Raw genomic sequence first — 23,911 nt, 5'->3', positions numbered from 1 at the left:
TCCCTCCGCCGTCGTCCAAAGCCATGTCCAAAGCAGACGAACAATCAGGAGGCGTGGCCTTTCCGTGTCACCTTATTGGTCGCCAGTATATCGTTCTCGTCAGCTCTCGCCGACGTCGTGAAAGAAGTTCAGCATGGCAATTTTTTTGGCTCGACCTCTCTTCTCTCCCAAGGCCGGAAATGCGCGTCTAGTTCCGGCGCCCGCTCAAGACGTCGCGTCGGTCGTCGCCAACTGAGAGCTGGCCCTAACGCATTAGCAGCAATATAGCGTGCGTTTTAACAGCGTGGTACAACCCTGACAGAACACACGGCAAAAAATGGAGCAGGGCGGAGAAATGAGTGAACAAGCCCAACAGTAAGAGATCCCCATAGAACCCCTAGTCTGAGATAGTTCACACAGCACTGGGAACAATGCAAATTAAATTTATATTGACGCAAGCAATAAAAATGCGACGTTATCCATTCCAGTCTGCCAGTCGGCGGCCTTCCTGCTTCTCTCGCTCTCTGGTGATGTCCACTTAGTAGTAGTCTGAAACAACTAAAGCAGCTTTCGGTTAAAACTTTTTATTATATATCTATATTTGGTCAATTTATGGGCACTACTTTCTTGGAGAGCTTCACGGGAGTTGACAGGATGGCTCCTTCACCAGCAGTGACAATCCCCCCCAAACAAACATATACGTACCCCCGTGTTTGGTACTTGCCGACAGCAGAGACTACTGTGGGGGATTCTATTTATTTTGGCAGGAAAACAGACTGACGGTGTCTTGGCAAAGGAAACGTACACCGCACGTGGATGATGGGTTAATCTAGACTGCACTGGCGATCACGAACTTCACTTAGCTGCGCTTTCATTGCAAGGAGTGACAGATATGGGCCATTTTTCTGTGGAGAAAACGTAAGACGCTGGCTAGCTGGTTACACACGACGGAAGAAAAACACAGAGACAGAGGAACACGCAACACAGAACGACAAATGCGTGCTCTTCTGCCCTCTGGGTTTTTCTTCCATCATTTTTCTAGGTTGTCGCGTCACGCCTCGAGATATAGACAAAGTCTACCACTTTTATACTTACAGATCGGAAGCGACGAGCCCCTAAGAATGCTCCTATGCTTTTTTTTATAGAAGCGTTAATAAGAATGGCGCTCAAGTGCAAATTTGCAACTCACGCCACACGCCCCGTAACACCCGCGCCCTGATTGGTTCTTAAAGAGTGACGTTTTCTTGTTTTTCCAGAGAGGGAGTGGACCTTTTTCACAGTGCTTCTGCGCATGCTCTGTCACTCCGACGGCGCCGAAGAAGGTTCCCTGCATATTCAATCGATGGCGCCGATATGGCACCAACGGTGCTTTGGCGTACGCGCCGATCGTGTTTCGCTGAATGGACGCTAGGATGCGACGCAAATGTGAAAAAGGTCCATTCCGGCATACTATTAAAATCAGTCGTCCGCTCTTGTCATGTATTCTGCCAGAAACACTCAAAATTCACTATTTTCGCTTCCAAGAGGAACAAATAGAAACTATCGAAATCGAAATCATGTTTTTATGGAACCAAAACGGACCCTTGGAATCTGCGGAGCTCGATTGTAAACGTACGACAAATACGATCGTGTGAAACCGGCCTAAAGAGAACTCGTTCCTTTCACTCTGTCGTAATGAGCAACGTTTACAGGTCAGCAAGTGCCACAAGTGAGGGTATATAGTTCCTCTTCTTGAGCCAGGTGTATAAATCTAGTGATTTGTGATAATGGTATCATTCAGTGTAGTGTTAAGGGGCAAGGTTCTGCTTACGGTGCAAACCTGCAGTCGTGAGAGCACTTTCTATCGCCAGAGGTCCCGTGTCACATACATGTAATACATAACGCTGTTAACCAAGGCGAGGCAATGTTCATAACGTGTACTCGTTTAATTAAATCTGTTTCTTCCACCCATGTCGCAATCGATGTCAGTATACGACAGTTCAGACAGCCGGCTTCCATCAGGGCACCTGAAGTCCAAAAGGATTCGCTTAAGGAAAACGTTCCTTTTGTTCTTGACGATCCAACCATAGTCGCAGCCACGACAAGAAAGGGGGTTTCCTGAAATAGAAAATCTTCTTTAGGTGAGCTGAATGATATTCGCCTGTCTCTTGGGATCCCTGAAAGGTATTGGAAGTGAGACACCCGGCTCCGGCTCCATAAAATAACTGAATGAGTTAAACTAAAAGCAAAATCTGCTATTACTGGCACCAAGCATCGAAATGTCTAACACGTGCAGTGAGTACTGACCCTAAAGATCTCAGAGCTGGCCTCAGACTTGCTCCAGCATACCTCTTCTGTTTCATTGTTACACTGATTGTTTGTAATTCAAGTTTTTCTGTGTTACACCTGTCGCGAATCTATTTTGGACTGAAAAACATACTGAAGTCAATTACAATCCGCGTACACATGATGTGAGCCGGTTGAATTCGATTCCATTAGCGGACGTCTATTCATGACAAAGGGAAATGATAATGGCCGTCGCGAGTGTGGTGGGGTGATTGTCGGCGCGGCTGGAGCATTTGTCCGTCAGTTAGGCTGAAGATCCACAGATCCACGACGTGCGTCCGACATCGGGAAACACCGCGCGTAGAGTATACACTAAGGCGTATTCCTTTGGGAGAGCAGATCTTGCCGCGCGCTGGGTGGGGTTTGAGTGCGTGCTTCCGGCGGGGCCAAACGGTCCAACGGCTTCCCGGGTTTGCTTTGGCCAGTGGGTCAAAAACTACTGTTCTGTGGAGCAAACGTTTTGCCCCCTGCTCCGCCCATGAAACATTCAATGTCCGCCCTGGTTCTGCCAATGGAATACTTTTTAATTGTCCCGTCCAGGGGCAGCTCTGCCAATGAAATGCGCCAAAAGAGTCTGTCGCCTACAGATATTCGCGAGCGTCCGAGAGCATTCTAAGCGCAGCGGACAGAGCGACTGACGCCATGTGGCACTAAAAGTTGCCTGTGAATAGCTGACACAAATTTCTGGGACAATACCCACCACACTAAATTGACTTCTACATTTCACCGATGTCTGGAATGGATTAACTCAGAAACCGTAGACAACAACCCCATCATACATTCGAACAAGCGCTTGTGTTCGACGAATATGGTAGCCAGTGGCGTAGCCAAGGCGGGGGGGCCTGCCACGGATCGACCCACGCGGATCGTGCAAATCTGACGAGAAAATAATATGTGGCGAGACCAGTGTGCCGATCGCGGAAGTTCTTACACCTCATGGCGTCTATCTAAGCAGCACTCCTGAATGGATTTCAAAGTATATGAGCTTTTAAAACTACTTCCAATCTCGTGGCACCACCTCATTGGTCATGACAGCCTACATGTAATCGTATTATGGACGTCCGAATCAATTTTTTGGTTCATCTGCATTTTGCGGTGTGTTGTCGTACAGATCAGAGGGGGGAGACTTTTCGTAGCGAGCCCCCTCCTCCCCTCCCCCCCTACCTTGGAAGTCTGGCTACGCCACTGACCGTAGCATTGGCGCGCGTAACTCATTCTGTGCTCTGTCGCGTTCCATGCGTTTTGGATTTTGTGGTCAGCTCACTACGCCGTCCACCCCACAGGGGTCAATACTACTGGCTGGGAAAAGTGATGACTAACATGAAAAATGAAAACTTCCGATATCCCAGGTAAGGAAATCCAGAGTACCAAGCAAAATCACGCATCAACAAAGTAAGTGTATAACAAAAAGGGATAGAGAGTGAAAAATATACAACTTGATAGAGATCAGTGTGTGAGCCAATCTCATAATGTAAAGGGTTAATGCCAACAATATAAATGGAACTAGTGCAACAGAATACATACGCTCTCGCAATATATACAAAATAAAATAAAATGTTAAGAGGTGACTACATCATGGACGCAACCGGCTAAGACAGACAGTGAAGAAATAAGGTAAGGCAACATGGAATGAGAATATAAACATGAACAGTCTATCTCACCAGCAGTAAGAATCGACCCTGCTTTGACATCGTCCCTGTCCCTCATATTCCGCAGCATGTTCCCCACCAAGGGCACGAAAGCATCTTGAGCCAAAGAGGTCAAATTGTTGCGTTCTAGGCTCAATAGCAGAGGACGAGCTCCTTGGAAGGCAGTTGCATCAATATACGATATTCTGTTATCTGATAGGATAATCTGCGGAGAGATAGAGAGGGGGGGGGCACGACAACGTGATGAACGTGACGATCTCTCCTCTTCTTCCTTTTCTTTACGCGTTGTCCTTACCGTGAGTTCGATGCCGTGTGAAGCTGAGGCCAAAGCGTACGGGCCCAATGTTGCCAGCCTCGTATGTGTCAAGTGAAGCTTTTCGAGCCTGGGCAGTCCCGAAAATGCGTAGCGTCCCACTGAGGTGATCGGGTTGTGTGACAGCGCGAGCGTCCTCAATTGCTGAGCGCGAAAAGCTCGCGGTGGAATGTTGGTCAGCCTGTTTTTGGCCAGGTTGAGGGTACGCAGCTCTGGGTACTCGGACGCCCTAGAAAAGAGCGAACAAAGCGATCTACACTCTCGGCCCTGGTGGTAATGAGGTGAACACTCTACTACACTTCACCACACAAGGCTACCTTGGCTAAGTATCATTCAAGAATGTTAATTGGCTGTTATCTCTCTCGATGATTAGAAAATAGGAGGCGTACTCCTTTTTGTGACGCTTTGCAACTGTGATATTTGAAGTGGTTACGAATAGTACTCTGACCGTCACGCGGTTTCGTGCTAATACCCCTCGTAGTCTGCTGACAACGCGAATGTTACGAAGCATTTTTCATTGGGTATTGCATCAGCCTTGACAATAAGTGTCTCGCATTTTGCCATATCCTACACACGAAAGGGAAAAGTGAAAGGGAACGCCTCCTTGTCGTCACATTGACGTCATACTTATGTCGAGCATACATATCTCCTCGCGGGAATTTCAAACCGTGTGGATCCCAATTAGCTATAATGAAAGTAATAAATTGTATCGTTCAAGTCTACGAACACCGAAGCAGGGATTCGGCAAATTAGAGAATTCGCTACCCACGGCGAAAAAAAAAAAAAAAGAAATTAGAAATTGATGCTTGGAGAGCGAACTACATGGCTCGCTTATCCAGAGTTCAGATATCCGGAAAATTCATTACCCGGACTACATTACTTGGAACGAACCTGCTACATTTGGATTTTGTCTCGGTTATCCGGAATTCGTTGTCCGTATCCTGACAGCAAGTACGGGGAACAATTTCCTAGGAGATAGGTAATTGAAAGTAAATCTGCTATTACTCGCATCAAGCATCGAAATGTCTAACATGTGCAGACTAAATGTCTAACCTAATATCTTCCAGGACCTAGGCCATTCTTATTGGCTTATCCGGAAAAGTGTCAACGTCCTCTGTCCCTGGCATGTGCTGTCTTCGCATTACTCCGGAAAAGGGTAACATCATACGGGGGCATTCTATGCTGTTTGACTACCCTTTCTTCAGGGGTCACTCTCTATTGGTATGTGCGGGCACAAGGTTGAGATGGTAAAAGATAAGCTTAAGAGGTGCTCTGTATGCATCCGGCGACAGAAACTAACACGTGAACGTCAATGTCCAGGCCGTCTGAAAGCATCGCCTGTCTTTTGGCCTATGCCGAAGGCATTTGCAAAAGGACAAAAACATGTGCGCGGGACCAACTTTCTGAGACATTACCCTTCTTTGAATAGCAGGGTGACGCAGCGGGTGCCGTGGCTATAACCAAAATTCTATCACACGCGTGCCTACTAATTTCAAGCAGCTCACTGCGCATGAATTTCTGAAGTAACGATATTTCCCTTGTTTTCTTTTCTTGAGCTATATAGAGGGCTCACAATTTGTTCGGGTTTCCCCGGAAGTTTGCTTGGTCCGGTTATCCGGAAATTCGTTATACGGACGAAAAGGGGACGACTCCCGAGGTGACCTGATAATCGGGACGTGACTGCCCATTAAAGTGGTACTTGCTTTTCGAAAGGGAACGTGTCCAGTGCGTTGCCGAAGAGGCTGAGAGTCAGCAGAGTGTTCCGCGATCCTCCCAGAGAATCGACTACGAAATTGGTGAGGTTTTCATTCATTTCAATGTAGACCTCGACGAACTTGAACCTTCCAAATATGCCGCTGCGAATTTGGCGTATCGGCGTCTTCTGTATCCACAATCCATGGTGCTCGTTTTGGCCGTTGGCTCTAAACGACGCTGCGAGTTCGCGTGCCCTTTTGGCGTTCATACAGTTGATTCCCGACCCGTCACACGTGCAAGGTTCCAGAGCTTCTGCGTCAGGGCAGACATCGCGTTGGGCCTGAGTAAAGCCCACGACGACAAGGAGCATCCACGGCAAGAACTTCATTTTCTGTGTCGTTTCTGTAAGTAGAGTTAATGAGTGGTTAGCTGAATATATTTAAATGGCACTCCATAGCGAACCCTGAGACTGGAGTAGAAACATACAAACACGAAACACCATTCAATATGTGGTTGGCTAGGAGAGTGTTAATCAGGTTCCTCTTGGTTTGAGGCGGCACTGTGCTCTTTCACTCTCTCACACTGGGCGTAAAGGAAAGCCGCTTCTTTGACGATGCACAATAAACCAAATAAAGAAAAAAATGGCTTTCCTTCACGAATTTTTTGCGGACGATCTACCGAACGGATTTTTGTTCTGAAAACGGTTTTTGTATCTGGTGACCGAAGAGATCAGATGTTGTCATTGGAGCAACTTCGTAGCTTTTATAACTAAAAAGTTAATTATTGAAAGTTAATTAAGACATTGCCTTAGGAGTCTGTTAATGCCCCCCTAGGGAGTGCCCTTCAGCATATGCTATATTGCAATTGATTTCATCTCGGAAAAAGTGACTGATATATTTTTTAAAAATCTGTTCACACTTAGCGTGGACACCCTGTATGTAGTCTCCAGACCCACAGCACACCTATACAACAACAACGTGTTCCTGTACCGACGCCCTGGATGTACTGAATCACCTGGAAGCATCTCTTGTAAGTCATTTACCGCGGACAGCAACAGGCAGAAGCCCGGCTTTTTATCGCGGACATTTGTAACCTCAAGAAAGACGCTAGAAGCGAGTGCGGGACTCGGTAGCATGCTAACTTCTCCTTCTATTTTCTTTGCAAAAAACGTAGTGGAAAATCACTCACCTTGTTTAATGTCACAATGTCCAGCTGCTCAAGAGATTATCTCATGGAACGGCCACTTATATACCTATACACACCTTCACACTCCTATTCATTTGAAGTGTACGTGACACTCGATGACGAAGTCTTATTGTATGAGCAAGCAGCATCAGCTTATCTACAAATATGGATAGAATGAGAGCGAAATAGAGTTGTACTGTTGACTCTACAAGATGAGCCACAGAAGATTGTGTTCGTCCTTCGATAAAACAATGATTCGCCTTACCGGCGTGTATTGCCTGAAAACGTCATCCACTTAGAACGAGATAATGCGGTCTATTGCTCATGATGAAAGACAACACGATGAGACGTATTGTGCACTCAGTATATCAGATTTTGGTACATTAGTTGACACATATACCACGAATGTGACAATAGGCTATGGACCTGTTGCACTAAAGTTTCGCCCTTTTGCACTAAAATTATCCTCCTCTATTGTATAGAGTGCATTTACTAAACGGTCCCTGCTTTACCGCAGTACCGGCAACGTCATTTCTTTGACTGTTGACTCTACAAGATGAGCCACAGAAGATTGTGTTCGTTCTTCGATAAGACAATGATTCGCCTTACCGGCGTGTATTGCCTGAAAACGTCATCCACTTAAAACGAGATAATGCGGTCTATTGCTCATGATGAAAGACAACACGATGAGACGTATTGTGCACTCAGTATATCAGATTTTGGTACTTTAGTTGACACATATACCACGAATGTGACAATAGGCTATGGACCTGTTGCACTAAAGTTTCGTTTTTTTGCACTAAAATTATCCTCCTCTATTGTATAGAGTGCATTTACTAAACGGTCCCTGCTTTACCGCAGTACCGGCAACGTCATTTCTTTTGTGGAAATCCTTGCGCCACGATTTTTCAGAGCCGAAGCGCAGGTGATACATGCCTATGTACGGAAAAAACTCCGGCTACACGACCACAAATGGCGCTGCAGAATACTGGCCCGGTTGCCCTCAAACCAACTCTCAAGCTTACTCAAAGTTACTCCCAAACCACCGGTCTCCGTGAGCTCCCTAACCTCGTTCCCTGCGACGACGCAACAGGGGTAGACTGCCGAAATTGCTATTCCCATTGGAATGAATAGTAGTGGCCGCCGTCTTTAATGGGTACGACTGGCGATACCGTAACCTTGTCATGCGGTAAACCTCTGGGTAGCGTATCAACGTTCGAAAGTTCAAGGGAAAAGAAGATTGCTTGCTTCCGCGTGCGATATATGCATAGTTCACGTGAGGATGGCCGATGAGATGTCAATGAAAAAAACGGCTAGGAAGCAAGCGAGCTGGTGAAGATGATGCATAATGTAAAACCCCGAGACTAGGGAACACGAAAGGACAGACACAAACACGAACTTCAACAAACCAAATTGAGACTTCGTCGATGAAACTGAAAAGGTTAGCCAGCTGTAGGGATCGAACCCACATCTTCTGGATTACCGGTCCAGGGCTCTACCATCTTTCATCGTTGATTTCTTAGGCAATTTGAGGCTTTGTTTGTATCTGTCCCTTCTATGTTGTTCCAGCCTCAGAACATCAGTTTCTCTCTTGTTGAGACTTCGTGTTTGTGTCTGTCCTTTCGTGTTCCCTAGTCTCGGGGTTTCACATTATGCGACGAGATGTGTTTGCTACAGCGGTTCCCGAGCGGTACAAAATGACCGAGCACGATATGAACACGAAAATGAACGAAAACATGGGCGTCCCAGAAAACACGTGTCATTGAATTATCATAAAAAACCTACACCACCTAGAGTCATGCCGTCAATGGCATTTGTTCTCATTGGGTTTTTGCCACCTCCTCATGTGAATGTCGTGTAATGTAAGTTTAATTATGTAAATTTTTGCGAGCTTAAGTCGGAAATGTGCCTATAGTAAAGGTCACTTTTTTACCCCACCAATGTGAAGAGCGTGTCTAATTTACTCAAATTGATGATAATTGACAGGAATATTCAGGAGCTATATGCCCGCTGTATCTGGTCTCCACCGTTCCGCTCTCCAGTCGTCAGTTAACGAATTTCCGGATAGACCAGTATTTCTTGAACCGCATACCTGGAGCTTTGCCCGAGTGAACTCGTTCGTGTTTTTGTTTTCTTTCTTTCTTTTTTTTTTTTTTTTTTTTTTTTTTTTTTTTACTAAATATACCGATTTGCATGAAGTTGGACTTTCTATACACGAATATTTGAGCTTTGCGACGGATGACGAGCTACACTCACCAATGTGAGCCACATAGTATCCAGGAATAAGGGAGGAACTAAATCGAGCAGGGTCCCTACACTCAGGTCTCTCGTTCTCGATCTTGGCGACCAGCACATAAGCTTAGAAATTCAAACGCATAATGTCTTGTGCTGCATACGTGATATCGATACCACAAGGTCAGGGCCGGCTATAGAGAGGCGGGGGGGGGGGGGGGGGGCGAGTAAGGCGACCGCCTTAGGCCCCGCGCACGAAGCCCTTAACCAGGGATTACTTTTTTTTAAATATCAAGTATGCACTTAATCGTGTGAAACAGGCCCCGCGATGTGCCTTTTGCCTCAGGCCCCGCACACCCCTAGCACCGGCCCTGCACAAGGCATCTGGACAGAAAGAGGAAACATATTTTTTTTTTTTCGTTACTGGCTTTAGCCGTTACTGGCTTTATTACTTTCCCATATCTGTTTCTGGTTCAGTCTCGGGTATCACCATTGTTGATTTCGTTTCCATTTCCGTTTTCAGTACTCCCGTTTATTTCCCTTGTTCTCTTTTCTTCTTCTTTGTGTGTGCGTTTTTAGCTTTGAGGCCGGCACACAACTTAAAGGGGCACTAAAATGCAAAAACAACTTGCTCTCAAATGAAAGTCCGTGTTTCAATTAGTATATAATGCAAGGAAAATTAGTTCACAGAGCTCTACGGTTTACAAGAAAAACACAATAAAAACGGAGCCGTCTTTGGCGGCAACGAATGGGATCCCCAGGAAGCGAAGATTGGCGGTACCCAATGAGACAGCAGAAGCGTGTGCATGCCTATATCGTGGGCATGTTGATTTGGAACGGGTCCGATCGTAGTGTTCCGCATATGAGCGGCATGACGCTCACTGCTGCATTGTTCCATGCAGATTCACTGAATTGTGGCCCACAACAGTTCTCGCGAATGTTCCATTGACAACATTTATCTTCACGTCCTTAGGTACAGCGACGCCAGTCTAGCCACAAGTCTGCTTCGCAACGCGCACTATGTTTTTCACCGGGACTGTTCCATGGCGTGGCACGCGCGTACACGCGCAGCATGGACTAAAAACACCGATGCACGAGCTGAAACCACGTTCACTGCTTAGCGCCGAAGCAAGAAAGAGTCCGGTATAATTTCGATTGTAGCTCCTTAACGGAATCGAGTTTTAAAATAGGATAGCAAGTACGAAATTAACGTAGCGTCTAACGTAAGTTGAAGTGAACATGTTTTTGCATTTTAGTGCCCCTTTAAAGGGACGGTTGCATCCAGAAACCCATCTATGAAACCGATACATACTACTTCGTTCCACATCGGCCGACAATCTACCCGGCGACATGACGTCATTCCCTACGCGGAGGAGTGAGATACGCTGCTATGCAAGTAGGTCAGCCTTTCGCGCAGTCCCTCACCTTTACCAGCTCTCATGGCTCTGTGTGGTTTGCGTGCTGGCCATGTCGCGTCGAGACTGGGAGGTACACGGGTTCGAATCCCGGTGCAGGCTGTGCTGTCTGGGGGTTTTTCCTGGGTTTTCGTCAGACGCTGTCAGACATATATGTCGGCACATTTCTCTTAGAAGTGGGCCCAGGACGCAGAGCTGGAATGCGATACTCTGTACCCCTATATAGTGACTCCAACCATATCAACATGGTTCTCATGAATGTTACTCAAGCTTGCGTATGGTAACTACTTGTATGAATTTTCTGTTTGCAATATACTAATATGCTCCAGTTTGATAGTTCGTTTTAACTTTACTACCAGAGTTAATCTTATTTTGCTTCATTAAATTTATCAACCTGATATGGTGAAGGATTGTAATAATTTAAGCCCTGCAGAACCCGAATTATTACCATAAATTATTTTAGTTTCCATTTCAGGTGTGTCATATCCGTGTCGGTTACCTTTACCTGCTAAATTTCCTGGAGAATACAGTTTTCGTTACCTTTCCCTGCTTGTGTGCCATTCATGTGTCACCTTTAGGTGGTGACAATCGCATTACAATACTCGCAACTCCCATCACTAATGCTTTACATAATTTTTATTTAGGATTTCTCACGAAATAAGCAGCAAGCACTGCAATATTTTAGGACCTAATAGAGCTACACAATACCCCTACAATTTCTGCATTGTGCCAATGACATCTCATGAAGCTCATGAGGGTCTATTATATATATCTCCGCTTTTGCAATTTCATTCCCTTAAATAAAAGCGCATTCAGCCTCAGCCTTTAGGATGCCGTGCAGTCGCAATATTCCGTCTGTAAACTTTTTTGCTTGGTTATTAAGAATGTTCCGAAATAGCCCATACGTTTTAGAAATCCACATTTCCCATATGTGACACTGTTTCAAAGAAGCACAGTAATACTTGATTGCCACTCTTCCAAGAATAATCGAAGCACTCTCCACAAGAAAATCTCACTTTGGGCCCTCCAGTGGCCCATGGGGGACAAAGTGGCCCAAACAAGTCACAGCTCCCTATTGGTGCCTCGCAGAATTACATCAGGCTGGAGACGTATGTTTCCAAGGGTACTCCTGTACAGCAGTCTCTCATACATCCTTGGGTTGTCTCCACCACAATGCACATTGACGTTGCCTGTTGGGCACGTTTGCCCAATTCTAGTACAGCCGTGAAGCCTTCGTGAATCTCCGGACACGACAAAATTTTCAACATATTAAACACAATCCGACGAGTCTTAAAATTAACATCATGGCAATTGATTTCTTTCACTCTTAAAATTAACTTTACGAGGCTCCCCCGAGGTAGAAAATTTAAAAAAGAAAAAAAAAAGATGAAGGCACAGAGCTTCAGAAAGAACAACACAGCCAAGAAGTAAAACTGCGATGGACAGGAGCAGACAACTGCAGGTTACAATGTAGCCGAAACATTTGCGGCATGTCCCGTATCTTCTGTTTCCCCCCCAAACTGTAGAACATCTAAGGCGTAGCACACGCTCTGGTTGAACACCACGCGCGAGTGAGTGTCTGGAAAAATAGTGCTGGCCGCAGAAGGCAGGATGCTGGCATGGCACGTGCTACTATGGGGATCCATGCGGGTTTCGCACGCGTAAAGAGTCCAACTACACGACGGAGACGCCGATCACGCCGCTCCTACGGACACAGGGGAGCTGGGTGAGAGTGCGACATTTGGAATGTGACTTCTGCTTAGCGTATCCTGGATGAGCACTTCGACCATGTTCTGATCCTCCTGAGGAAAGAATAAGGTGCAACCTCAGTAAAATGTGTCACTGCTTACTATGTACAGCTCCAGTCAACCTTAATAACACTGGGGAAAAAAAAATCAGTCTCATTTCTGAGCGCGATGACGGTCACCCTGGGGGCACTGGGTCAATGTTAAGTGAACAAAATCCTCGCGTTAAACAAACACAATAATTCTGTTCGACTCAGATTTCCTCAGGGTCCCAAGGGTTGCTGTAATCACGCTCGGGAACGAGACCATATTTTTTTCCCCGTTATTAAGGTTGACGGGAGCTGTACTACTGTTTCAAATACGTCGTCTGACGTATCATGAAATTAAAGCGTGTGGTATTCTAATGTGAGAAAAAGCCCACTATTTCTTTCTTTTTTTTTACAACTAAATTCTGCAGATTCGTAAATCCCACCTCGCGGAAATGTCAGTTTTCCAGTCCAGAAAAGCTATGGGCGTTAGACATGTGATACTGCAGCGTAGGGTTTCTACTGCCTACAACTACTTGTTTATTCGCATTACAAATCAAGCACTGAAATGCACTGGCTTTTGTGGGAACACGCACGTGCAACAGAAATAATCCATCAAACAGAAGCTCGCTATATAATGGCTCAACTGCGTGATGGTACCTACTCCCTCCCAGTCTGCAGATATGAGGATGTACGCTGCATTTTTTGCTTGGAAGAATTGTTTTGTTCTCAGAAGTGCACTATTTTACCTCAACATTTGAATTTCCGTACCTTGTTGATGAAGCCAAAATGAACCAGCTCCATGGCTAGTACTGTTGGTGTGTCTTTTAACGAAAGTTCACACGTTAGCTGCCTGTTCATTTTATCATCCATCCGAAGTAGCAATGTCATCTGGAAAACAAAACAAGGCACAAAAAGAGTTCACTCAATGACCAGTAACAACAAGCGTGGGAAAACAGAGATGGCAACGCAGCAACACACCACAAAACTCTGCGACTCCTCTTGCTGCTTGATGTTGCACATCATGTTGATGATACGGCGCGTCTCCGCATCAAACTGCTCCGGCGAAGCCGACTGCACCGATTCGGAAACCTCGGGAGACGTGGCACGTGGCCGTACTATGGGTTGATGCGACATCACGAATGCAGTGAGGGGATATATTCCATTCCTGTAGAATACAGTTTAGATTACATTACGTTGGAGACTAAAGTTGCCCGCATCGTTGCAGCACCTGACGTCCTCGAGCAGCTTCTCAAGTTCCAACTTAGGCACTTCATTCTTGCGTATCTTGACACCTGGCCTGTCATCTTTATGCGTTATCTCCGCTATAATGTCCGCTTGACTGTAGCGAGACAGCACAGCTTCATCCGTGAGCTGATCTGGGTGGTATGCTGCAAAAGCCTATCCATGAAATTTGACGGCTGCTGACAGGCAAGTGGCATCATGCATGTGGTACGGCAGCACCAAATCCCCACGGTGCACTTAAGTACAAGAAAAGCTCCACTATTCCAGTAGTTTACAGTGCTTGTACCCATGTCACATGAAAAGAATACTATGTATACTGGAAATGTAACTTAAGCTCAGCACGCACACCATGAGAACAAAACACAAGAACAACACAGGCCAAGGAGCTTGTCCTGTGTCGTTCTTGGAGTTTCGTTCTCTTGGTACGCACGCCAAGTTTAAGTCCTAGCCATCTAGCCCAGCATGCAGCTCTCTTGGAAATGTAACACTCTCTTCACCACTTTACGTTACAGTACAGCTATGTGAGTACAGTGGTGGACAAAAGACGTTATAATGGCACACAAAGTCTCCTGCAGAACAGTATATGACATACTATTTCAACTCTATAGAGAACGCGCATAATGTCACTTCGAAGTACAAGATATCATGGATTCACTAGTGACTCAAGACACTCTGCTATCACTGTATATAACAATGTTCTACAGTGGGCACAATAATAATAATGGGCACAAGGGGGTGTTGTAGGAAACTAGCCCAGAGTTCTGGGTGACAAAGAACAAGTTGACCAAAAAAAAAAGTACATGCGCTTAAATATACATGCAAGACAATGCAGTGCCAGCTTACATGCACTCTTGACGATGACGTGTGCTGCAAGCACTTGGAGTGCATGTACTTCAAAAATGACTGGGTGAAACAGCAGTTCCCGCGCTGTCGGCCGTTCCTGAGGGTTTTTCTTCAAGCACTTCCGAATGAAGTCCTGAGAATGAGAGCAGCGACCATGTCAACAACGTACGTTACGGCAGTTATACATGTTATGTATTTTTGTCAAAGCAGGTAAGCAGTTATAGGGACTGTGCGACACCTACAGGGGGCGCGCTGCTCCGTCGCGACAGCGCCGCCAGTGGCGGTCTTGGACGTATCCGACGTGATACCACGCCGCCCGTTCTATGCATTCTCAAGTGGAACCGTAGCTTGCGTGGCGACCTCCGTAATTAGAATGGCTAATTTTCGAAGTGTAAATAATGTGGAACCTTTCTGGGGCGCGAACGAAGAGAATGGAGACAAACTGCACAGAAGCAACCACCGTATTTATAATGCATCTAACAGTACGGAAGGAGAACAGCCACTCGCGTGAGTCACGTCTGCGCGGTCAAAACACCTGTAAGTGATAGGTCGAGAGGATGGTTATTTGACTCCTCACAAAATGGCTTGCTAGCGAAGGTTATATACGTGTATTCCTCTGACTCCAGCCATTTGTAATATCATGTTTTTGACTGAGTCTTGTATTCCTTTCGTCGTCTTTGCACACACATAGCTTCGTCACTGAAATTTACATCGTGCGTCCGTTTTATCCATACAAATAAACATGTGGGGTCACAACTTATTGCCTGAACTTGTACTGCAGTTTTTCCAGTATCTTCAGATACAATAACTCTAAAGAGATCCTCAAAGAAGAAAGTATATGAGTTTTTACCTCGGCTACCGCCGTAAGCTTGCGGGACGACAGCTGTGAAATGGTCGGTGAGTAAATACTAAACCTTTTGGACAACGTAGAACTTCTGTTCTCACTGTGAGACTCGTCATACCGAGAGCAATATCGGCTCTGGGCACTGGCGATGAAACACCTCAATCATTATCTCGAAATAGGTTGCCGTTTGGTCGGTGCATTTGACGGTGATACAGTATCCAGCGGCGTTTCACCGTCACGAAAGTGGCAACTGTAAATCATTGATCATTTTGCAGGTACTCATTCAGTTTCATTGAAACTAGAACAAAAGAAATAGAATATATTCGCTCATGTTGTGCACACCTCATGCAATGGCCCAACGCGCGTCACAAACGCTATTCGCTGCGAGTCTAGTGACCTCGGTGGTATTGGAAGCGTAGAAATCACAAGAAATTAAGCATCTGGTCCCTAATGAAGAGTTCTTTTAGGTGCTGGCACAGTTAGCGATGCTGTGGCAAAAAAAGATACCCGCACTTCACATGTAAACAAAGCTGGCTACCCGGTGGCTATCACGCAAGGTACTTTCTCCGGAGGCCGCATCGCGGCGCCACCAGTTTGTCGCACAGTCCCTATTGAGAAATACTATTGCCTGAAGATATGCCCAGAAGTTGCTGAAACACCAATGTAATTAGGTACACATAACATTCTCACAGCATTTGCAAAGAACAGAGAATTTTCACAATTTTTACTGTTCGCACATGGTAATTCAGCAGACCTTGAAACAGTCTGGTTTGTTAAAGATTAGTAGTAAAAATAACGTTCTCGTCCGCATATATTTGTGAAAATATACTCCAAAAGCCAGGTAACGACGTTATGGTGTAAAATCCTTTACTGCACTGGCCTTACACAACAAAATACAAAATAAAAAGTTTACACTTTTTTTATTTTGTTGTGTCAACCTGGTGCAGTAAACAAATTTACACTATGGCATACATTTATGGATAATTTAAGGGGTTTCAGCATTTGAGTAACCAAGCACATGATGCACGGCAAAAGTAAAAACAATGAGGCATTCTCCTTTGCCTCAACAGTGCACTGATCTTCTTTATTAACAGACACTTCAATATCAAAACATCTCATTGTACCAGTTAAACTAGGGCCAATGACTATGTACATAGTCACAGTTTGATCGACAAAACAGCACACCAGGTGTTGTGGGGGCCTAACCACCTTAACGCTATTACAACATTCCTTAACATTTTATCCTATGCTCTTGCCTACTGACTAAGTTCATAGGCGGTCCATGCCTTCCCTCTTCTGGGGATGCAGCAGTGACGCACTCATGCAACACAGTCTGCTGCTGTCTGCAACTTTTCAGGTCCAATCAGCTTGAAGCAATCACTCCCAGTAAACCACAAACGTCTATTAGTCATACCAAAAAGATCCAAACATCTAAGACATTTGGGATGTCTAGTAGACATTCGGACATGTCCAGATAATGTGGAATGGATGTACTATGGATCGTCGGAAGCTCATCCATAACTGTATAAATGGATATCCTCTGGATGTAACAGCAGGACATTTGTCACATCTGGTGGACGTGCTTGTGAGGCACTGCGACGTCTAATATAAGTCCAATCGATGTTCCTACCAGATTAACATATACGATAATATAGACGTACATTTACGAAAGGTTGTTTCGACTATCAATTCAATAGCAACTTTTACGTAAAGCGCTAGAAGAAAGCGAATCTATCTTGCGAGAACGTGAGAAATTGGAGAACAAGTAAAAGCAAGTTTTTCTATTTGTTCGCGCCCTGCTCTCTGCAAAGTATCTACATGGCACTCTTCGACGAACACAGGAAACCTGTCAGTTTGACAGCTTCACTCAGTAGGTAACCTCATCATAGACAATAGCCTGAATTCCAAACACAATATTTGTTAGCAAGGAATATCAGAAATGTTAGCAGGCAGTTTGGCTCCTTGCAGACGTACGAATTAATTGCCGAAACACACCTTCGTCACCGTTACAAACGTTTTCGGCCCCACTACACTTAACAGACATCCCGCAACTATTGGTATTTTAGTATATGTTCCATCCAGTACGCCAATAGAGGCTACTGAGAAATGCCCAAGCTGTGTCGGGTGGGGTACAGCCACGGCTACGGCATTTGCGCTGTTCATGCACACAAAATAGCTGAAAAAGTAGATTTGCAATCCGGTCTATATCTTGTCGTATGTTAATCCGGTAGGAACATCGATAGGACGTATATTAGACGTCGCAATGCCTCACAAGCATGTCCACTGCACATGCAAATGTCCAGCTGTTACATCCAGAAGATATCCATCTATACAGTTATGGATGAGCTTCCGACGATCCATAGTACATCCATTCCACGTTAGGTGGACATATCCGGCTGTCTACTAGATTTCCTAAATATCCATGGTGTATCATCCTCTAGATGTCCATTAGATGTGTGTGGTTAACTGGGTTGTTGCATGAGCAAGGTAAATGGCGCTGATTAAACCATAAGTATGTATTAACAAATTAATGATCATACATATATTTTGATTAGCTGTGCTGTCATGCAAAAGATGTTTGTAAAGAAACGCGTACCTTCTGTTGTATATTTTCCAAGGACTCTATTGTCTTGTTCACTACATCTTCTGTGATCTGTGTTCCAGAATCACCATTACCAGGAATTTCCAAAGCTGCCATCTGTTAGAAAATAACACCAGTTTGTGTTCAAACAGCTCAACAGTTATAGCAGCTCATACACAGGGTTCTTCGTTGCTGGGCTTTTAGTTTAGGGGCAAACAGGGAGGCCAACGTTGGGGGTGAAAACATGCACCCTATATTTCAAACTTTCAAAAGCAAGCCTTCCTGGAGGCCTTTCTGGACTCTGAATGTTGTCCAGTCAGGAATGATGGGTGAGGCCGGTGGGCTCGTCAAGCTGCACCTTACAGCTTTATGCCCCACCCATCACTGAACGGGAAATAAAACAACTAGTGTGAATTGAAAGTGAATTGAATCGAATTTCCACGAGTGGACAGAACTAACAACAAATACAGGATATGGCTTTGAGATGCAGCATGATGCAATTACAGAATACATAACATGCAGAGCCATGAGAAAACATAGCTGCAGAGCCCAGAACCCAGATCTGTAACCTGGCAATATTCTGTAATATAAATTAAAAGCATCAATTCTTATGTGATTTGCCACAAGCTCGCATGCAAAGGCTAATAACTACATCTGTTTGAAATCCCAGCCTACTGGAAAAAAAGATACTCTCTTCAAGCGCTATCATGTGGCATTTGGAGCGTTCCAACCTAAAAACTGATTACAGCGCTTGCTATGTGAGAGTTTAAAACTGGGGCCCAGGACTTCACCTCCACACAGTTTCTCTCACATTCTTCGTTACATACATGATCACGTCATTTACGTGCATTCAGAGCATTCCCATAACCATGGTAGGCCTGATGACTTTTCTGCAGTGGTCCTTGCAGGTGCCAACATGCTCGTGAACGTTTCTTTGTGATTCATGGCTTAATGTCACGAGACAGCTATGATCAAGAGCAACGTCACAGTGGTCAAACGGAACAAGACGTCGTGCATAAGCAACTTGTACCCCGCCACCCAGTTGCTGGCATCCTCGACCAGGACTGAATTCACAACCTTGGGATCAGTTGGCAAGCTCATGAATGTGTACAGCAACGGCGCTACGATAGCAGATATTCATAGTGATGTTCCTGTTCCTGTGGAGTGAAGCAGACATGCACTGATAGTTGTCGAAGCCACTTGGAATCTGAATAAAGACTCTGGGGGAAAGCAGGCTTTCAGGAAGAAGTCAGGTTTAACCCAAAAACGAAGAACTCCATTCATACAACAAATTTCTTACTTCCAGAGCGCACATTCCAAAGGAATAGATGTCAGCTGCGGGGGTAACCATGGAGACTGTAAAAAGAAATTTGACGTTTTACTACTACAGGATTAAGAAAGTAATGCCAGCGTCGAGCCACATAGCAAAAGAAATCGTGCATGCAATAGACGAAGCTATAAAGTAAGAGATGTACTCATCAGCATGAAAGTTTATGAAACTGTGTCAGCATGAAATTGACTGCAAGCAATGTGGAAAAAAATTGAAAAAGGCGTGTCTAGCGTGCCAAAATCTGCAGCATGCGTGGCTTCCGAAAAATACTATCTTATTTATGACTCTACTCGTCGAATTTGTGCACAATGTGCTGTCTATCTACTATCTGTCTTTCAAAGATTTTTCAATTTTGGAATACTGTATCAGGTCAGTTTTTGGCACGTGGCTTCGTTTAGCAATATCACATGCAGTTTCACTGCCCCAAGTTTTCTATTACAAGTCTTACACTGTAGCATCCGTCTAACTCAAAGGCACACTGTAGTTATGAGTGTTCTGACAAACATTTTGCAAGCTTCACATTATGGAAACCAATAACTACATGTGCAGAATCACGAGAATTATGATGCAGATAGCACTGGAGAAAAAATGGCGCCGAGCTAGCACATACAAAGCAAAGTAAGGTCCATGTGTATACCAGGCTGATGCAGACAGCAGTCGCTTTTGCACAGGATAGACAACAACACAGTTGAGCACAGAGGAGGAGGAGAGAAGAAAGAGAGAGAGAGAGGTGAGACACGTACATGACTTACTTCCGTATTCGGGGGCAATGAAGTGGACATTCTTTATGTTCTCCCGAAAAGTTTTCACGTGGTGGTTGATAGCGTCAGGTGCCACTGCAAGCGTTGCATATTTAGTGTGGGTCATGTCACAAGCAACCTCAATGTACCAATGATGAAACTGTTGCATGTAAACTATCATCCACCACCAGGGTTGTAAAAAGGTGAAGGCATAGAACGGAGATATATCATTACAGTTGGGTACACTGTAAGTGCTTCAAGGCTAGAACAGAAGTGTAACCCAGTAACGACTGCCAATCGTTAATGAAATTCTGTAAATTCCTCAAACATAATAGCTATGCATGATACATTGAAGCTTACCATGCTTTTATTGAGTACTTTAAATATGTCAATTTACTTTACAACCCCGGGAACAAGTAGTCGATACATTATTTTTCCTGTAAGTATTAGCATTAAAAGCTGCCTTAAAAACTGATGCATTTATGTAATACTGCTACATAATTAGTATATTATTTGTAACGATGATTATGCAGATTACAACTCATGAGGTACTGAATGGAAGGTGATGACAATATAATGGGATGAAACGAATATGAAAGAATAACAGAAGCAAGTCAAATGCTGATGCTGCAATGTTCTTCACTAGACTGCACATGTAATAAGGCACACAGGAAAAGAAAGACGCAGAATTTGCAGTACAGTTTAACCTTCATGTAACAGAGTCATAAAACAGCTTGTTTAAAGCACGCACTTTAGATCGCCGCTTTAAGGAGCGCATCCTGTCAAAGGCTTAGCAGAATTGAGGCATCATTACTACAGATACATTGAACAGTGAATTGTTAATAGGAATTATACAATAAAATTTTGTGAAATCATCGCCTAGATGCAGAAGCAGTAAAAAAAAAACTTTCAATGTAACAGGGATTTGCTTTTAGCAATTTCATGAAAAAATATTGGCTTCCGCATAAACAACCCAAGATTGAATGCTTCCGTTAGGCAAAAAAAAAAATTATCAATGTAACACATATTTGATTTGACGGAAATGTACACAGGGAATTTGATGTTGCCACTTTGGTGAGGACAAATTTCAGGGATCTTCCCTTACGCTCCAGCTCCCTAATGCTCCCATAGTCGACCACACTCGACCTGCTACAGCATTTATTTTTTTCCAAAGTTAAGCAATTCACTGAACAAAGCTTACTCCTTCAACAATTGTTTCCCTGGCCAGCTCTGCGCTTCTTTAATTTCATTCATTGTGCTTCAAATGCTCAGAGAGGCACAGAAGGCAGTCAGAACACAAGTTTGCATGCCCACACAGCGTTCAGGTGTGATGTAGCGTTCTAGGCCCACAGAAAACTTGGTCACTCTGATATTTGTTGCATCAAGGTTAAACTGCAGTAGTTCGGCCAATTGAGGAGCTGCATAAAAGGAACTGCAAATAGGCATACTCACCAGAACCTATCTTGATAAGGCCATTATGCTGGATGAATATCGTATCGCATGTCATATTTCCATGCAAGATTGGAGGGGAACAAGAGTGCAGATAGCTGTGGTAGGAGATATAGTACAAAATTATTTCAAGATATTGATCCCATCTAGATCTTAACAGTGCTACTGGTCCACCATTAAATTTGACACTCTTTCTGCTATCAAAGCTGTAGTTCTTGACCGTTTTCGATGTTTGGAATGGGCAACTGCGTTATATTTAAACACGAGAAAAGATACTTCTCGAACAAAACATTTCGTCCTACAACAACGACTGTAAAAATGGCTAAGAAGCAAGCGAGCTGGTGAAGATGATGCATAAAGTAAAAACCACCGATACTAGGGAACACGAACTGTCCTTTCGTGTTCCCTAGTCTCGGGGTTTTTTACATTATACAATGACTGCTTCTGACCAGGCTTAAGAGGTCGTAACTTTTTCCCCATGTGCCCATGTTTAAAAAAGGTTAATGCTGTATAAACATGCGGCACTGTAGAAGACCTCGTCCAGTTTATCTTGTTATTTGTGTACAGAGGTTCAATTATGCACTAAACCAAAGCAGAACATGTTTGTAGGCACAAGTGAAACGGCCTATAAACAAATTTTTCATTTAAAATTACACTTTCGGATCACATCAAGATGCTTGTTTATACGTACATTTATGCTCTCTGTGATGGCACAAAAGCGATATACTATAATTTGCCATTCTGAAGTTATTTTCAGAATTGGCTTTGTCACCGCTTTTAACAAACACCTTCAAATACCAACCTTAAAGCTGACAGAATCTGGTTGCACCACCTCTTCCATGCCTGAAAGCACGAAATATCACTCAATCAGATTCCAATACATGGTCAACGTCTACAATCTCAAATTAAGTTATTGGTTTACCTGTAGGGGCAGTTTGATGACGTTCCTTTTGGTTTTCTTGAGGAACTGCTTCAAAGAGCCACTAGACATGTACTCGGTGATGAAGATCACTCTCGGTTTTTCTGAGTCCTTGTCCATCCAGTACTTGTGAATTTTTACTATGTTTGGGTGTTCTAGCTGAGCGAGGCTGTCAAAGACCTCACGGATTTTTTCCTGAAAATTAATGAACGAACTGTTAATCGTAGCTCGTAAAAACGCAAAACCGAAGGACAAAGCGCATGATCTCAGAGCAGATACCTCTTTAGCCTTGAAATTTTTCCGTTCGGAAAACTTCACTTCATTCCACACAACTTCCACACCTTCATCAGTGTCCATCGCAAGATACGCTGCATCAATTCCGGGTATGTCGCGTTGCTGCACCTACAACGTCATTTTTCGTCATGTACACATACATTGGTACTCCTTATCCCACCACATTCCCTGAACGAATCCCTCTTGCCTCGCAATCCAAAAACAAACATGAACACCCGAACCGTGAAATGACGTTAGCGAGACGAACAAGCATGGCCTATGGACTCTATCGCACTTGAAACCGCAACCCGAACTCAGATGTTGCTATGTGTGGTTGGCCAGCATGCATGAACCACACGAATGCACACAGGAGAGACATAGCAGAAACTAGTACGGAATGGGCGTCATACCTCTTCACGCCTCTTAAGCCATCGGCCACATGGACTTTCTTCTAAAATTTCACATTCGTCTTCGGAGTCGTCACCGCTACCTCGTTGTTCATTCGACTCTTTCGTACCTTTACCGTCCTTGTTGTCGGTCATTGTGAAAGACGAAGGTTGATTCGCCGCTATATAGCGTACATCCACACAAACATCTCCCTCACAAGGCGAAAACGCGAAAAGCTACGACGGAAACGGACGAATAACTCAGATTTCATAAACAACCATGCAACGACGAACGAACTGAATGCCAAACGCCAAGCGCCAAGCGATCTCAGCGCCATCGATGGCGTCTGCTGTCAGTTTATGGCACTATTATTCGCTCTATAAGGCATACTAATTTTGTTTTATTAGAAAGTGTAGTGGTAGCATAGTTTACATATACAATATTTTTAACATTGCTGGACTATGACTCACCACACTGAGTCATCATGGCCGCAGCACTCTCCAGCTTGTTCTTCGAGTTTCGTTTTCGAATCCACCGCGCATTAAAGCCGTGGAAGTAAAAACGGACTGGGAATACGAGTGGCTGCAGCCTCCCAAAGCACATTAATTATTATATTATAAAGAACGTTCATTTTGAAAATTACAGAAACAGCCTTGCCGGGTGTCGCGTCGTTATCATGCATAAACGGTCATCAATCTTCGCAGATTGGCACTCTGCCTGCGACAGACACTACACC

At 44.4% G+C, this 23,911-nt stretch overlaps 2 protein-coding genes across 3 annotated transcripts; both read right to left on the bottom strand.

The window, feature by feature from the left end:
- Window positions 1-1,885: 1,885 nt before the first annotated feature.
- Window positions 1,886-7,267, bottom strand: LOC135399316 (chondroadherin-like protein). The gene is made up of 5 exons (XM_064631171.1): window positions 7,150-7,267; window positions 5,970-6,363; window positions 4,249-4,495; window positions 3,966-4,158; window positions 1,886-2,076 (listed from the first exon to the last, which is right to left on the bottom strand). Exons 2-5 carry the CDS (start codon window positions 6,347-6,349, stop codon window positions 1,904-1,906), a joined length of 993 nt encoding a protein of 330 aa, XP_064487241.1. The 5' UTR covers window positions 6,350-6,363; window positions 7,150-7,267; the 3' UTR covers window positions 1,886-1,903.
- A 4,144-nt stretch (window positions 7,268-11,411) lies between these two features.
- On the bottom strand, window positions 11,412-23,500 carry LOC135399315 (nuclear receptor-binding protein-like). Of its 2 annotated transcripts, none has more exons than XM_064631169.1 (13): window positions 23,199-23,500; window positions 22,795-22,917; window positions 22,519-22,710; window positions 22,399-22,439; window positions 21,600-21,694; window positions 20,151-20,243; window positions 19,378-19,433; window positions 18,093-18,194; window positions 14,653-14,785; window positions 13,796-13,955; window positions 13,546-13,732; window positions 13,336-13,455; window positions 11,412-12,595 (listed from the first exon to the last, which is right to left on the bottom strand). In XM_064631169.1, exons 1-13 carry the CDS (start codon window positions 23,328-23,330, stop codon window positions 12,488-12,490), a joined length of 1,542 nt encoding a protein of 513 aa, XP_064487239.1. In that variant the 5' UTR covers window positions 23,331-23,500; the 3' UTR covers window positions 11,412-12,487. The 2 variants fall into 2 exon arrangements, with proteins under 2 accessions (XP_064487239.1, XP_064487240.1); XM_064631170.1 differs by having other exon boundaries at window positions 20,160-20,243.
- Between the last annotated feature and the right edge of the window lie 411 nt (window positions 23,501-23,911).

Source organism: Ornithodoros turicata, chromosome 6 (assembly GCF_037126465.1).
Source record: "Ornithodoros turicata isolate Travis chromosome 6, ASM3712646v1, whole genome shotgun sequence".
NCBI lineage: Eukaryota > Metazoa > Arthropoda > Arachnida > Ixodida > Argasidae > Ornithodoros > Ornithodoros turicata.
Note: the sequence above shows the minus strand (reverse complement) of the source record. Positions and strands in the feature narration are given on the sequence as shown.

Bases quoted from the DNA above. Each gene is read 5' to 3' on its own strand.
- LOC135399316 (XM_064631171.1), bottom strand. From the start codon at position 6,349: ATGAAGTTCTTGCCGTGGATGCTCCTTGTCGTCGTGGGCTTTACTCAG. The intron at 4,159-4,248 runs GTAAGGACAACG...ATCTCTCCGCAG, and splicing joins CACACGGCATCGAACTCACG to ATTATCCTATCAGATAACAG. The intron at 2,077-3,965 runs GTGAGATAGACT...TTTCTATTTCAG, and splicing joins AGGGTCGATTCTTACTGCTG to GAAACCCCCTTTCTTGTCGT.
- LOC135399315 (XM_064631169.1), bottom strand. From the start codon at position 23,330: ATGACCGACAACAAGGACGGTAAAGGTACGAAAGAGTCGAATGAACAA. The intron at 21,695-22,398 runs GTTGGTATTTGA...CTCCTACCACAG, and splicing joins CAGATTCTGTCAGCTTTAAG to CTATCTGCACTCTTGTTCCC. The intron at 13,456-13,545 runs GTGTGTTGCTGC...TTTGTTTTCCAG, and splicing joins AGGAGTCGCAGAGTTTTGTG to ATGACATTGCTACTTCGGAT.